This window comes from Wasmannia auropunctata, unplaced genomic scaffold, assembly GCF_000956235.1.
Source record: "Wasmannia auropunctata unplaced genomic scaffold, wasmannia.A_1.0 LD335888.1, whole genome shotgun sequence".
In the NCBI taxonomy this organism is placed as follows: domain Eukaryota; kingdom Metazoa; phylum Arthropoda; class Insecta; order Hymenoptera; family Formicidae; genus Wasmannia; species Wasmannia auropunctata.
In genome coordinates, this window is record NW_012027002.1 from 575118 (window position 1) to 592097 (window position 16980).

Sequence of the window (16980 nt, forward strand, 5' to 3'; positions counted from 1 at the left end):
ACGGTGTGTATATATATATATATATATACGCTTGTAAAAACGCGAACGGCGAAAACTCGCGAAAGGAAGACACAGTGGAAGGCGTGAAATGCCATTACACAGGATTCCATACAACCGGCGGAGCCGAGATTCGCCGAGGTTTTCTGCGTCAACGCAAGGATGTATCATCTTGTAAATGTCGAATGATCGTAAACAGCGATCTCTCTATCTGATAAAATTACATACGCACAAACTCGTATTTACACCATGCACGTAATTACAATCTTGAATTTTATATCGGTTGAATATTTCTTAGAGCACCGATGTTCATTCAAACGTCGTTCAAACGTCGTTAATTCAGATTGACGATTTTTTTAATTCCTTCTAGTGACGAAAGTATATAAAGAGATAAAAGATTGATTAGATCTCAAACTTAATTAACTTTAAACTAACTTTAATTAACGTTCTAAAGGAAACGGTTTTATAGAAGCGTCCGTTTCGGATATCGGATTTGACACATGAAAAATGTTTAGCTTCTCTATCGCGGAATGATCGCGATGATATCATCTTACGCATCTGTTTGCAGACAAAATAAAACAACGCGAACGCTTTCTGCTTTCGCGAGATAAGACGCGAGATGCGACGAGAGAAACGGCTTCAATGTATTTACAGACGATTGCAGCAATCTAAATTAGAGCAGATGTAAAGTAGGCGTACTTTCTCCGTATTTGCTTAATTCGATGCGATTCCGCGATAACGCCGCTAGTATAGTTAGTAGAAGTACGGGCTCTTAAAATCAATTTCGCTTGTACGTACTTTCTTACTCTTCTCACTTCCCGCATACATGCGTGTATGATTTATAAAAGTCAAAGAAACGAATTAAACAATTTTCTATAAAATATACGATAAAGATTGGCTTCTCTCTAAATGTAAGTATTTAAAATCTCAATGTTAGAATCATATAACTATTTTCTCCAATTAAGAGAAATTATAAAATAATTTAAGAAAGAGTTTAGAAACAATTTAAGAAACAATTTAAGAAACATATTGTTGAATGAACTATCGATGAAACAGCATTCATGTCATCTTCTCTGTAAAATCTAGAAATAATAGGGGAAAACTGTAAATATTTTTAACATTATTAAAACGTAAATTTAGATCGGACACAATGATTTATTTTTGCCACCTTATAAAAGAGGACATTAGATTGCGGATCGCAATTGTTAGGGGAGATATGCATCTCATTTTAGAGAAAGTGTTATATGCATTGTCCGGCGCGAGGAAAAATGCGACGTATTAATCGTGGGAACCTGCCGTTGATCGTGGGGCTAAACATTGACACGAGCGTTCGCCGGCCTTTGATTACTATAATACTTATAATGCAATATTCTAATCTGCGACCGGCATAAATCTCGGCTAATAACGTATCCATCGGGCAGAATGAGGGGGGAGGGGGATAAGGAGGACCAGAAACTAATAGAAAGAGGGAGAGGGATGGGGAGTGAGCAGAAACGGAAAGCCGAAAGAGAACGAAAGTGAAAGGATTGGATTCCATTCCGGCGGGGGTATTAGGTGCACATGCGGCCGTTGCACGTGCGCCTTGCACGAGTTTGCGCGTGCCACGTGCGAATCGCCGGAAATGCCGCTTTACGGGAAACCATATCGATCCGGAATCGCTAGTCGGTCGGAAAGTAGTGTATATTAGTACAAGTTGTGTGAGAAACCACGATCGCGTGATATGGCAGCAGAGTCAGTATCGACGTATATTGAAACCGCGAACAGATCCTTTCGCGCGCGTATCTGGTATCGATCAAATAAATTTGTAATTACAATTAAGTTACAGGTATAAGCAATTAATAAAAATTTATAAATATCATGAATAGGTATGAATTAAATTTTGAAACTGAAGATAAAATGTTTCTCGTGTTTCTCTCTCCTCATATTAATAATTAATAGTTTAAATTCTTCAACCGATGTTAAATTAATCGGATTAAATCGGATTCAATCTTTCGAGGAATTTACGCGATAATCGAGGACGTCGTTCGCCCTTGACGATCCGCGCGTACGCGCGGTGTACGTCGCGTTTCGCCGCGGACGACGATTTCTCCGCCGTGATCGGTCGCATTCTTCGGTGAAAGGTTATTCAATCGGCCGGTCGGTCTCGCCCGAGGGATGTCGTAACGCCGTATACACACGATCGGTCGACAGGTATTCCAGGGACAGCGCCGCGAGTGTTCTTTCACTCAATGAGTAATCATGCTGTCACTCAAAAAGGAAGCGTCGCCATTTAGGGAGGTCTGGTCCGCTAAAATTCACCGTCATCAAATTAATCATTCTAGTACGAAGGAATATGATTGAACGCAGCATACTTTCGCGAGACACGTACAATAAATACATTTCACCGTATATTTCTCAAGGAACAAATGTAGGTATCTCAGCGAAAAGTGTTTCAGTCAGTCGCAAGTTCAACTGGTCACACATAGTTACATCTTCCGTTGCACAATTTTTAAATCGGGGAACAAAAATGTCGTATGATCTACAATTTAAAATCAATATAAACCTCAATAGATAAGCGTTTTATTTGCTCAGAATCCTGCCAGATGATTGACAACAAATTGATGATTTAGCACAGTCAAGGTCTCTGACGAGGTAGATGCCGGTAATCCCGCATTGTCACAGTCTGATAATCCTCCGCCTGCACGCGATCGCGATCAGTGACTCATTCTATCTTTCCAGGACGATAACGTCGGCGCACTCCGTACATCTTTATAATTCAATTGTGAACGAGAAAAGAACTGCGGTCTCTAACGAGCTATTTACTTTATGTTATTAGATTACTTATTTTATTATTTTGTCATTATATATATTTATAAAAAGTATCAGTTTATCGATTCATAAAATAACAAACTTGTAAGTATCTTTACGAGCTTAATCGAACTCTCAATAATATCTCTCTGGACAACTTTCCCCATGAATGAAAAACTTTTTCCGCTTAGGGAAAAAGTTTTTTTAAGAGAATACGCGATCAGGGTCTTGGATTGCCGCTTGATTATAATTGATAAAATATCAGATGACGAAGCGTTTCCATGTGTACGATCGTCACTAATGCACAAGGTTACTAGCATCAGGAAGAGAAAGATCGTTCAGTCATACTCTGATAACGTACACGCACCAATCACCGATCGCTGGAGTGATGGAGGCACTAATTGCGCTCATTACGACTTAATTATTTCAGCGGCTTGACCGCCGTAATTAAACGACGCCGAGATTATCTTCCTCAATATTTAAGAAAGAATGCATCGCACGCTCAGCATGTATATCATTAAAATATATTAAATTAAATTAAAAGAGCACATGTTCTAATCATTTAAAAATTTAGCTATCAAAATTAAATTTCTACAAATTAATCAAATTATCAAGGATACTTCGGTTAATTATACTTTTTCTTTCTAGATTATAGAATTAGATCTGACCGGAAACTCTCATCGAGATCGCTTTTCGATGCTCCATGATATATTAGAATAAACTCTTCACGCGAATCGTTCGTGATCGCGAATAATAATCGATAATGAGCCACGCGCACTATAATTAGCGATATACTACACCACGCTAACTAGCAACCTGTTCCCATTAGCAAGTGTTCCGGCGCCGTAACGATGGCCAGTTTAATTAATTCATTACCCGCACCCGCGCATTCCCGGTTCTTATTTTTCTCTCTTTTTTTTCTGCTAGTCACTAAGGAGACCCAAATCGTCCATTGCGCTCTGAAAATTCTTTACTACCGCGAGATCGTTCCAGATATCGAATATTACGTGCGCGTGATTCTCACGTGTGATCCACACGCGATTGAAAGTTGCCAACCAAGAAATTGAACTTCAATTGCAATCGTCGCATATGTAGAATATTGCATCATATTTAAAATATAAATCATATAAATATTTTATAAAGTAACAAAATCCTATAATTGGTTTGATAATAAAAATATTTAGGTAACAAATAGAGTAAATATGATGAATAAAAAAGAATTTATTATTTGCTGATTATTTGAATTAATGAATTAACAAAAGGCTCAATAAAATTATTGAATCAATTCTACAAGAACAGGTCATGTTTCGAAACAGAATGTATAGAATATCAGAGCGAAGAAATTTGAATAAGCCGTGCTTTGACGACATAACGAAAATGATTCGATTTTCGCTGAAATTAATTTCAGTTCTAACGGCAAATGCATGCACAACTTATAATTCTACAAATTTGTAATTCCAGTTATTAAAATTCGCAGACTGTTACGCAAGATATCCTTCGTATAACGAAGACGGAATAAATTAATTAGATAAATTAATTAGATAAATACAAATTCGCACTGGCATTCTATATTCCGGCGCACAATGGCCTGTTTTCGCAGAAGTTGCTGCTTATTTTTGCATAAAGTTAACCCCTCTCGGAATTTGAACCCTCCAGGCATTTCCCTGCTTTACTCACGCACAAGTATAATGATGTTTTAGACTACTTTACACGCGCGTCTCGGTGTGTTTCTCATAATATTTTCCCAGGCTCGCCAGCCGGTCGTTTTTTTTTCTTCTCGCGCCGCGGAGGAAGGAAAACAGCGTTCAAATGGCGCGATATCCGCATCTATCGGAAAAGAGCACGTTTACGTATTTGCGCGGAAATAATCAGATCGTGAGTGAAAGGTCCGCAATGTTCCTTTCGTCGACCTCGAGCGCCGAGATCGGGAATGTGCATTATAGCAGCACACTTGCGATCTAGGTGACTCCGCCGACACGAGCTCTTTTTAATCCGGAAGTCGATCGCCGAGATATCGCCGCGCAGCGAGCGCGAAAAATGTGAAAGGTGAGCCGTTTTCCCAGATTTTATACGCCATGGCCATAATTGTTACGCGCGTTTATGCGAACGCACTCGAGGAAGTCGATCCCGTGAAACAGCGAAGAAATCTATCCGCTAATTACTCGCGAGCCTAAATGATTCGTGCAATTAAAACTGGGCTAAATAGTTCCGCGAACTTACATAGGTGCATGCAGAGACCTTCTCCCGACGCGACGTAAAGAAAAAAAAGAAGAAAAAAAAGAAAGAGATTCGCTAATGACTAATAATTAAAATCTCTCGGAGGAAGCTAATTTTGCAAGCATTTTATTGATGTGGGAATGCATCACGGAAGGTTCCTTAATATTCACCACGTTCGCTTCATAAATATTCCTATGGACGCCACCAGCAATGTTTCGCAATGTTATCGGCCTTGACACACACCGGGGCCTTCTCGATCCTCGAAAGGGATTTTCGAGCTCCCTCTCTAGCTGTTATGGCGATTACCGTGGCACGCGCACGACATTTCTTCAGCGCGACATAATGTATCTCAGGTGGAAGACGCAACCTACTTTACTCCTACCTGTCCGCGTTCCTGGTTCGCGGTTACCAGATGCACTACTGCAATCACGCGCGGGGTGAACGAGATACTTACGCGCTCGCGGGAATTCATGGGCGTGTTAACGCGCGGGGTAACGTGAGACCGGGAAAAACTCGGAAAGTCCGGCCGCGATGCTACAGAGTGTTGAAACGGAAATGCGGCGCAACATATAATAAGTCCAACCGTCATTATCGTGCGTGCGGTATAATACATGCGTGGTGCATCGACCTGGAGAACATTGCACGCATAGCGCGAAGAAGAAAAATCAATCTTCGGCCGACAGGAAAAGTCAACGCTCTCGCGTATCTTGAAGGAGAGTTGCAAACTGAAAGTTACAACTAGATATGTAATAAATAATATTTCTTCTACTTTACTCTTTTAAGATTATCACGCAGGATAGAAGATTCGAAGAATTTTGACTTTATAAAAAGAAAATCAAGGATGGTGTACATTTGAAAGATTAAATAGCTAAAGGAGTTCCGCACTGAAGGTCATTAGGCCACTTGTGGCGATACGCGTTTGCAAGATAAGCGATAAGTGTGGAAAATCGCGGCGTGACCAGCGCTTGAGAACGCCTCGTTGAACGAACCCAAGCCCATAGAACCGAACCCGTTACGAGTCAACGGCCGGAGCGTTACGCGTGATACGTGTCCTCGGCCCGATCTCGCTATCGATAGCCACGCACCTTACGGTGCACGAATTCCTGTGGGTTTCGATCATGACGGCTATTCCAGCTGACGTTACTTGTCGCGATTAAAATTTACCGTTCAAGATGAAAATTCATCTGTCGAAAATTGTTGTTCGTCCGAATCAAGAGTCCAGAAACCGAGAACAGATTAACGTAAAATAATAAAACTCGTCCTCTCCCTTATGGATTTGAATATATTCATATTCACAAAGATACAGGATATATCTAATATAATTCAAAAATATAGAATATATCTAATATAATTTAAAAAATAGAGGAGGCTCTAAGATATAGCTTTCATATAGCTCCGCTCAGAAATACGAGGAGTATACTGCATTTTAAAATTGAAAAAGAAATTGTTTTTCAATTTTTTTTAACAATAATAATGTGTTAAACTTTCGCTTATTTGACCTTTTCACATGTCTCTCTACTTGCTGCGTCAGAAGAAATAATCTTTGGTAGTTACTATTACGTAGTTATTACACCAAGCCATCGTTAAGAAATTGAATTGCTCGATTTCTCTCGTGAAAGTCCGATTACGTGGAATATTTTGAATCAAAATCTAATGTAACAAGAATAATACGATTGGTTTCTATTTACGCGAAATGCAGTTGTTGTGTAACATTGTAATTCTCATCGTACGCCTTATTCTTTGAATAGCTGAATATAATTACGTTTTTATGAAACTCCAGTTAAAAATTTAATTGTAGATTTGCAAATTTACAAAAATTTAGATCGTTTAAATAACAAATAGAACCTATGCATTTAAATGCCATCCTAAGTATTCCCTAATTATAACAGAAATATATCATTAGCGATTTCTCTTTCTCCGTCTCTTCGTCCGGCGCCCTGCAATCATTCTGCGACACGTATTTGACAGATTCATTGTCGCTTTAATGGATAGTTTCGTTCGCTCGTATATGGGGAGAAATGGATCATTCTCGTCGCTTATACCGTAATGAAACGGCCGTGTACGGCATAACGAACTCGCACGTACCTCTTTCAGGAAATTCAACTGCTCTACACAATCTGACGATTGTGTGTATAATTTAGGAAGGAATGTTCATGAGATGTTTATATAGAAGAAAAACGGAAGGTTTTTCACGACGGTGAAAATTCACGGCGCGCGCGAGGTTAATAGAACGTTACTGCGAAAAAAAGAAAAACACGGAATCGCATGCTCCGTTTCGTCGATATCCGCGAGAGAGATAGACGAGTACCGTAGAGCACGAAAATAATGCTCGATGAAAATGGCATTTCTCGGCGTTCGTGGAACGGCCTGTCCGCGAAGGGAGGCGCGAAAGGCATTGTAATGAAAAGGCGACATAATTGCGAGAATCGTACAAGCCGACGCGTTGCGACACGTTTCGAAATCACGCGTGTACATACCCACGTGCGCCCAAAGGAATTGGCGCTTTCTCTAACAATAAGATGGATGCGTTCCCTACATTCATATATTACAACATAACAATGACAATTTTCGAAGAATCCCAGCGTGCGACTCGCATAACAGCGATTATATTACCGCCTTTTGTAAAATATTATATAAACGTTTATTTCGTAAATTTTTAGAATTTACGTTCCTAATTCCACTCTTTCACATTTTGAAGTTAATAAGCTTTTTCGTCGTATCGCGTAAATATATTTGTATACAATATTTATTTTTGAAAAACGACATTGATTTAAAAATCAAAATAAGCAAATTTTACATATATTCGATAATTATTTGTTTTATTTTTTCGCATTTTTTTATAATCTAAAAATAATTGTCATTACAATTTATATTATTTATAAACAAATTTTTGATATTTATGATATAGTTTAATAATCTGCTTGCCGATTTATTTTCTGCAAAAGAGAATTTAACAGTCCGTAGACTTTTCCATTTTCACTGTTTTATCATTTTTAAATTGCTTTTATGTCTTGATTTCCAGATGCAATTCCAAGGGTATTATTGCTGCTACTGGCGAGCGCGTTCGTCGTCGCGGCGACGACCTCCGCCTGTCCGTGGTCGCAGCATGCGGTGGATCTCGAGAGCTCGTGCATCTGCGACTACAATCTAGCCGGCGAGCTCTCGGTGCAGTGCGACATCGTCGACTATGAACAGCTGCTGTCGGCGATGCGGCGTTACGCCACCAAAACGCCGATTGATCTCTTCTACATCAACAACAGCACGATCGGCGCCCTAAGGAACGGTACGTTCGCCACCCTGAGGATCAACAATATACAGTTGTCCGGGTGCCGCATCAGGAGCATCGAGCCAGAGGCTTTCAAAGGCCAGGAGAATCACCTGAAGAGCTTGAATCTCAAGGATAATGAACTCACGGAAATCCCCGTCGTCAACTTGAAGACCCTGAGGAACCTCACCGTGCTCGACCTCTCGGTCAACAAGATCACCAGGGTCAACGACAATGCCTTCGCCGGCACGAAACTGATCACGCTGAAACTTTCCGACAACGAGGTCACTCTCGCTCCGGGATCGTTTCGCGGCCTGGAGAGAACTCTGAAGAATCTCAATCTCAAAGGAACGCGGCAGAAGAAAGTGCCGGAAGCGCTCAGGGGACTGAGGACACTGGCCTTCCTCGATCTGTCGCAGAACAGTATACGCGAGCTCCCCGGCACATCCGGAACCAAAGCCTTCGAGGATCTCGACTCTCTCACGGGATTGAACCTCGAGAGAAATCTGATCCAGAATATCGGCCCAGACGCGTTTTTCGGCATCAAGAACACCCTGAGCTCCCTCAGCCTGCTGAATAATCTTATCCCGGATTTTCCTACGGCGGCTATCAATAGCGTCCATGACCTTAGAGTAAGTAATTAGAAATTGTAGAAAATCCAGTATAGGTCGATTCAGACTATACGGCACGAGCCCTCACATTCCGGTAACGGTACGTTCTGGCACCGGCACGAAAACTTTGTAACATTTAATTAGAGTGTCCAACTAATCGGCACCGATCTGTACGTTCCGTCAACGGGATGTACAGACGTCAGCTGACATTCTCGTGAAGAATGTTTTGACAGTGCGTGTCGGTGCGTGTCGATACGTTTCGGCGCTGATCTGACAATGTGAATCAGAAAACAGTATACCTATAGGACGAACGCAAAACGGCAGAAGATGGATAAAAAAAATTAATTAAAAATTGATTTTTCAATTAAAATACTGATAAAATTTGTCGTCATATTTCAGTAAGTTTTCGAATAATGTCCAATGCTCATTTTCAATCGTCCGTGCCGTATAGTCTGAATCAACCTTAAAGACGAATGCTCGAAAAGAGTTATAAATCGTTAATATTTAATATTCTTTCGAGCAATTCTTCAACTTAATTTTTAACGGAAATTAAAATTCTTGTCCTGTTAAGTTAGAATGTTCCGTTAAAAACTAACGCGTTTTTTTCTCAACTGACTACTCACCGCACCGACTATACTTCTTTTCGATTTAAGCTTCGTTATTTCTTACGAAATAACTCGACTTCGACTCTCTTCAGGTGCTGGACATCGGATTCAATCTGATTACCGAACTACCGGTCAACGCCTTTCAAGGAAACCCGTCGATCACGCTTCTAGCGATCGACGGTAACCCATTGTCCACGGTACCGGAAGAGGCGCTCGCCCAACTGAACGGTACCCTGCGCGGCCTGAGTCTGGGCGGACGATTCCTCGTCTGTGATTGCCGCTTACGCTGGATCGTCGAGTGGATCAAGACACGAGACCTACAGGTCACCAGCCGCGAGCGCAAGCCGCAATTCTGCGGCAGTCCGCAGCGATTGCAGGACAAGAGCTTCTATAATATCGATCCCGAAGGTAAATATGCGCATCGACAAATTTCCTCAAGCTTAGAAAATTTATTTTTTTCCTAAATCACAGGATTAATATTTGTCCGCACAAAATAATTTTTTGTAGCTTAGAAAATTAGTTCACATAGAAAATGTAATTTTTTCTTATTACCAAAACAATTAATTGGTTGAAAATATAATTTAATATTCTTAACTGAAAAAAATTTTAATTTTTTTAATTCGGAAAAGTAAGGAAGAATTTTCTCAACTTTAATATTAGCGTTAACTTAAAAGATTATCTAGAATAAGAGAGTAATCCGTTTTATATAGGCATTTAAAATTCAATATTGGAATAATAGGATCATAAAAATTAATTGTCATAGATATGAATTGCGAGCGACCGTCGGAGATAATTGGAATCGGAACGGTGGAGAGCGTGGACACCAGAGAACCGACGGAGACGGTAGCTGGAGATATCGATACCTATTCTCCGACCGTACGACCCACGACTTCCACGACCGAGCTAATCACCAGCACAACACAGTCCACGACCACGATGACGGTGTCGTCGACGACCGAGCAGAGGAGAACGGCACCGTCGGCACCACCCACGACCTACGTCCCGACGACTCGACCGACCGCCGCGCGTACCGGAAACGTCGTGGTGGTGAGGACCACTCCGTCGTCACCGAAGCAATCGCAGGAGCATATGCAACAGCATCAACCGAGGCCGCCGTTGGTCATGGGATCGCCGTTGTATAAATCAAAGTTAAACGAGAAGGACATCATTGTAAAAGATGTGCTCAGGCAAGACAACGCGGTCATCATATACTGGGACACGGAGGCGACTAACATTCTCGGCTTCAGAGTGATCTATCGACTGTTCGGGGACAATAGCTTCAAGCAAGCGCCGCCGCTCGAGGCTAGCGAACGAGAATTTAAAATCAAAAACGTGCCCTCTCAGGTAAAAAAATGTTTTTTATCAAGAAAATAATATTCAAAGAATTAAAAAGGAAGTAAATAAATTAGAAAAAATTAAAATATTGATTAAAAATTTACTCGCAGATTCACTTCGATCTGTTCTAATAATTCTTATTTAAAATTAAGCTAGTTTTATATTTTGTCAATATATGATCAAGAGAATGCATAAAACAATTTTAGTAAATCGTAACAAATCAAACTCGATATTCGCATCTTAATTAAATTTAAATTTGAATTTATTTATATTTTATATAATAAAGTTTAAATTAAAAATAAAAAAATAAATTGTCATCTTAATCATAACAAATAAGATTAATCAATTATCATAATAAGAGAAGAGATAATCATAATAAATAAGATAAAATCTTTTAAATCTTAAATAGATTAAATAGATTACAAATGTTGACTAGCTTCTATTTATTGAAAATTTTCCAAATTCTCGATATAGATGATGTTTCTGGAATAGTAATTGTAATCTAATTGTTTTTCAATCTCAACAGATTTTCCAATTAATTTTTTTTATCAACCTATTTATTGTGATCAATTGCAGGAGTGCATCATAGTTTGCGTGATCTCGCTAGAGGAGACCAATATCACACCGGCGAATGTGCCGTATAACCAATGTCGCGAGGTCAGAACGGAGAACTCGCCCACCTCGAACATGGACAAGATCACGATCGCCGCGAGCGCGGCGATCTGCGCCACGATTGTCGTCGCGGTGATCATCTTCGTGGTCGCGAATCGACGGCGCGCCCGCAAGCTGCACACCCTGCACAGCATCGATCAAACGAAGATGGGCGGTCCGATCGCCGGTCTACCGGTCAACTGTTGCGCGAACGTGGGTCCGACACCTAGTCCCGGCGGACCTCTGTCGTCGATGGCCACCCTAAGCGCCTACAACGCTCAGAAGGAGTGGGACCAAGTGTCGGCCTACAGTAACAGGAGCATTCCACGGCCGAGGATTTTTCCTATTGATCGACAAGGTAGATTTTATTGTCTCTTTATCGTTTATAAATATTTGCCATCCATATAATTTCCATACAATTATAATTCCATACAATCTATTTTAAATATTTTAAAATTTCAAAATAAGTCATCAGTTGTGTCTGTGTGTTGAGCCTTAAGATAAAAAGTCTTTTTCTCCTTTGTGAAGTTATTACATCTGCGAAAAATATGTAAAAATGGATGGGCAAATAATTATAAACAGTAGTATCTCCATCTCATGTAGCAAGCGTAGGGTAAATTACACGAAATGGATTTCAGGATCGATCACCAGGGCATCCTGCATCGACGACGTGCGTTCTCAGACCGGACACTACAGCAGCAAAGCTCGATCGATCGCTGACGGCCAATCTCAGCACAGCTTTTCCAACAATTCCACGCGGTACTTTTCCAACACCGCGCTAGCCTCCAATCTCGTCAGCACGAGACCAGGTCGGTTACCTGCATGTACCTATTCGTTTTCATGGCATTTATCGCGAGCTTTAATCGTCCGGTCTTCTACATTGTTTAACACGCATTTATGTCGCTTTTCAGAATTACGACAATCGCGCCAGTCGTTGGCGGCCGCCTCGGACCGGATGTCGCGGTCCAACTTTAGCAGCAACCACCTGCCTCCGCACTCGTCGGCCCGGCGGCAGCGACCACGATCGCGTAACCGCAATCTGGACCCAAATCCGCCGCGACCTGGCAGCCGGTACAGCCTGGCCGACTCCACGCACACCCTCAACAACTACGACGAAAACAACTGGACCGACCACGACATGGACATTTACATGGCTCGCAATCCCACCACGAGGAGCGGCCTCGTGCCGCTCTAAATATCCGCGGCCCCCATATCTCGTCGTTCATTCTTGCTCAAGCGTGTTCAGTTTCAATCTTTAATGGATTGTTCGCGTTCATGTGCAACGCGCTTCAAGTCTAGATAATCTTGACATTCGCTCTGATCGAGAAGAGCTGAGCCCCCAAACGCGTCAAATGTCCCTTTTCGGAAAAACGTTCGTCGCGATGGTAGTATAAATATATACCTTCGCAGAGCCTCATATCAAATATATTAAAGATCCTGATTGAATCTCTTAAGAGTTCCGATGTGTTCAGTGTGATAGGAAAAAAATATTTCTTCGGCATTTAACACGTTTCGGAACTTGGTTCCGATCATGACGCCAACACAATGCGATAGGCATTACCATGTAATGCTTGTGCTAATACGTGCAACCACGTTAGAATTGCTAGAAGTATTAGATTGAGAAACGATATTAGATGTATATCACTGTGTAGTTCTAAGCAATCCTATGTAAGAATACTCTTAATTACCAAATCGTTGAAGCGAGCGAGCCGAGAGTGTTTCTTTCGGACGGTTCGAGTGCACGCACTTCCGAATGTTTATTTTTACCGATATCTCACACGACGGACTTAGCGATTATACTATCCAAAGACTGCAACCGAAGTGTCTGTCTTTAGAGAAAAATGCTATCGCGATCAAGTGAACCGACATATTGTGACATCGCTCCCAATCGCTCCGAAGGAGAGGTGAAACGAGATGTAACGAGACTTGAGAAAGTTTTCTCAATTGACTCTACCTTATTTTATAACATGTGTATTCGCACGTGCCTCCACGTGCGCGCGCATCAAATGACGAGGACGGTTCATCGTCCGGCGATGCTGATGACAAATAAAGAGATTACTTTACTACTCACCCAGGTATCAGGATACACTTCTCCCAGCGAAATCTGATCTCCTGCACGAACTCGTGCCAGAGCTGGGCCAGGGCGGTTGCGCCGCCAAGATTGTGCGCGCAGTGCGCCGCGACGACCGACAGACGCCACACCAATGTGTCCACGGTGCAAGTCTTCACACCCTTCCACTGGTCATCCTCTACGGCCGGAATGATATCGTTGTAGGGGAACTTCTGCGGAAGAATTTCGAATCTGCGATTATTAATTGAGTCCACATATTCAAACAGATCTTCCATGAAAGAAACCAATTGCCAATTTAAATTATTCTGAAAACATTCGGAATACTTTCACGCTTTGAAAAGATCTTTATATTATGCGAAAAAGAGACAAAATTAATTAGTTGATCATTTTTTATATTCCAAAAATATTTAATTAGTAAATTAAATTAATTAAGAACTCAATTATATATACAAAATATCTTATAAATTAATAATATGTTGTAATAATATATTTGACAATTATATCAAAGTACTTTTCCGCTGTAAAATTTAGCTTATTGTTAGATATGCTTGGACTCTTTTAAAAACTGTCCGCCTGTAAAACAAAGCAGATCTTAATGAAACTTAAACGTACCGATTTTTCATCTGCATCCGGAAAAAGGAAGTAAATTATAGGTAGCAATATCTCCTCCGAGATCGGACCCTCGATGTTCTTACTCTTTTTCGCGCTCGCTCTGCCCACAACGGACGAAATCGTAGGTATTCTGGACTCGGTGAGCACATTGAAGGCCGAACTCAACATCTGTTCATCATCGTGAATGTAAGACGCGTTTTCACCCAGTAGTTCTACCATAGTCTTCTGATTGTTGCACAAGTGTAGAAAGTCAGTCATATATTCACCGAGTAGGCAAGCTGGCAGGGGTACCATTTTTACTTGCACCGACCATTCAGGACCGAGTTGCGGGTCGAGATCCGAGTATCCTTCGCTGTCCACTACGACATTATCTGACATTTGCGGCCATGTGACGAATAGGTGAAGTTCCCTGAAAGTAAAATAATGAGATATATATCACGCATAGATTGTTAGAATTCTTTTGTAATAGAAGCTCAGCATTATAGAGTTGTTGATCTCAAAAGTAACATAATGATGGATGTTTTATAAAAAAAAATTAATTAATTCATAGCGAATCTTTTTATATAAGACCAAGAAAAAATATTGTATTGTTATGCTCCTGATAACAAGTTAAAAAATAAATACCCGACAGGGTCGAAAGTCGCTCCAAAGGGAAGTTTACCCAATTCTGCCACACCTAACGTTTCTCCCTGCATGAAATCGAAATCCGGAGGTTCTTGCGTCCACGTGCTATTAGCTATCCAACTATCTTTCAATAGGTAAGAAAATCTAGCAGACACCATTACGGAGTCAAGCTTTACTCCACAGCCTTCTCCGATTTTTTGCTTGAAAAGAGCAAGTAAACCTGTAAATAATACTTGTCTGTAAGCTGTAATTTTCGCTTTTCTGAAGATTACAGCTAGAAATAAACATTTTTTAAGAATAAACAAAATTAAATAATGCGTACCGGTAAGATATCTGCAATGTGGTGGAACCTTCTTCAAATGTACCATGTCGAAATTCGTGCAAGTTCCTTTACCAGCGCAGTATCCGAGATACATTTTCTGCCAAGGTTCCTGTACCTGCACCAATGCAGGTATATAACTAAAATACATAAAAAGAATTACATACAGATTCTAGATTATCAAAAGTATAAGTTGATCATGTCGCATATCAGCTACCCACCAATTTGCGTTGTTAGTAGCAATTGTCAGTGAACTAACCACAATCTTGATTCGAGTCTCATCTGTTAAACTCGCTTTTCGAGCTGGTATCAAAACAAGAAATTCTCTAACGCCATAATAACGAGCTATCTCCATGCAATTATCATCGAGCTTTACAAAATCGTTGGATATGTCCAAAGCGTCCTTTTGACACTGTATCCATTCTTCTTCGTTTTCCTCCTTCGCTGCATCCTCTTCTTCAGTTTCCTTTTCTAGCTTGTAGTGCTTCAGCAAAAATTCTACATCTGAATCATATACATGTATATATAATCATATAGGAGAAGAAACAAATAGGTACATAATGTTTCATGCAAAATGTTACGTATATGCAACATATGGTTCTTTAATCACAAAATGTGATATAACATTCATTTAACAAGTGTGCATCCGATGCTCCTTTATTAAGCTTTGTGTCTATGACGTTAGAAATTATTCCGAGATCTCGAAGAAAGGAAGAACTAACAAATCATACTTAAACAATTTGGCCAATTGACTAAATACGATTGGTCAATTCTAGTATCGTGGATAGAAGACTTTGAAAATCTTTTCACTATAAAAAAAAAATCTATTGCTTTATTATACAAAGGTTCTCTTAACGTTTAGATGTCTATAAACGCTTCAAGTGATACATTTGTCAAACTTTGTCAAACACGAACCTGCGAAGTTCAGCTTCTCCGAGGCCTCGTGCCACTGACAATTGACGAAATCCCCTGGTTTGAGGGGGCTCATAACCTTCGTACGTGACAGCTTCCATTCGTGCATGATCTCCTCGAGACGCGCGATGAACACCTCCCATTCGGATACGGTGGTGAAGTCGTGATGATAAAAGTCCTCGATCTCCACGTGATGCATTTTCGACGGCGCGACTTCCAATCCGAGATGGCAATGTTTACATCTGTTGATCCGCGAGCCTTCGCTTCCACTTTTCTTTACGGGACGTCCGCCCTTATATTGGAGCACAATATTCTTTTCCCTCTCTTCACGCAGTACAGATTCCAATTTTATGTCAAAGTGCCATGCAATAATCTGTCAGTCTTTTTTCCATCCGACAAAAAATCTTACGGGTTTTGTACATACGTGCGCGTTTGACGTTTCTACTGATCCTATACTAGCAGTAGTGACCAGCAGTGACCAGTGACCACATCAGCTGATTGCCTTCGCGGTTGACAGTTTTTCTCACAGATGACGTTTGAGTTTATCTCCAGTACGTGGCGGCGCCCAGCGGATAAAAACTTTTGAATTCAAATTCGAAACAATATTTCGAATATAAAATATATAGCAATATAATGTTTGCAAATAATAATATTATTGCGTTCCGTGGGATAACGTCATTTCAAGTTCTCTCAGTATATCATATTAATTGACAATCGAGTTGCGCTCGAGTCTGGCACGCGCGTTTGCATTATGCTTGATCTTTATACATTCATTGCATTTCCCCCGTTAAGGTATGGTTTTATCGCTCAACGCCAACTCGATAGTGTGACGTTTCACGTTGTCGCATAAACGTTACACAATCGCATATGTACAGTCCATGTGAAATATTTTTATTAAATTATTTTGTTTGTTTTTATTAAATTATTAGTCATATGGAGAGATCAGAGACTAATTTTTGACTGGGACTTGCTCG

At 40.6% G+C, this 16980-nt stretch overlaps 1 protein-coding gene across 1 annotated transcript in view; it reads right to left on the minus strand.

Moving 5' to 3' along the window:
- The window catches only part of LOC105455600 (rab3 GTPase-activating protein catalytic subunit-like), a 31888-nt gene extending 15401 nt beyond the window's left edge, over window positions 1-16487 (minus strand). The window contains exons 1-6 of the mRNA XM_011699037.1: window positions 16010-16487; window positions 15316-15598; window positions 15098-15234; window positions 14776-14995; window positions 14152-14560; window positions 13540-13751 (exon numbers count right to left, since the gene is read on the minus strand). Of these exons, the coding sequence (XP_011697339.1) occupies window positions 13540-13751; window positions 14152-14560; window positions 14776-14995; window positions 15098-15234; window positions 15316-15598; window positions 16010-16205 (1457 nt within the window). The 5' untranslated portion in view covers window positions 16206-16487. The remainder of the gene's footprint in view (window positions 1-13539; window positions 13752-14151; window positions 14561-14775; window positions 14996-15097; window positions 15235-15315; window positions 15599-16009) is intronic.
- Between the last annotated feature and the right edge of the window lie 493 nt (window positions 16488-16980).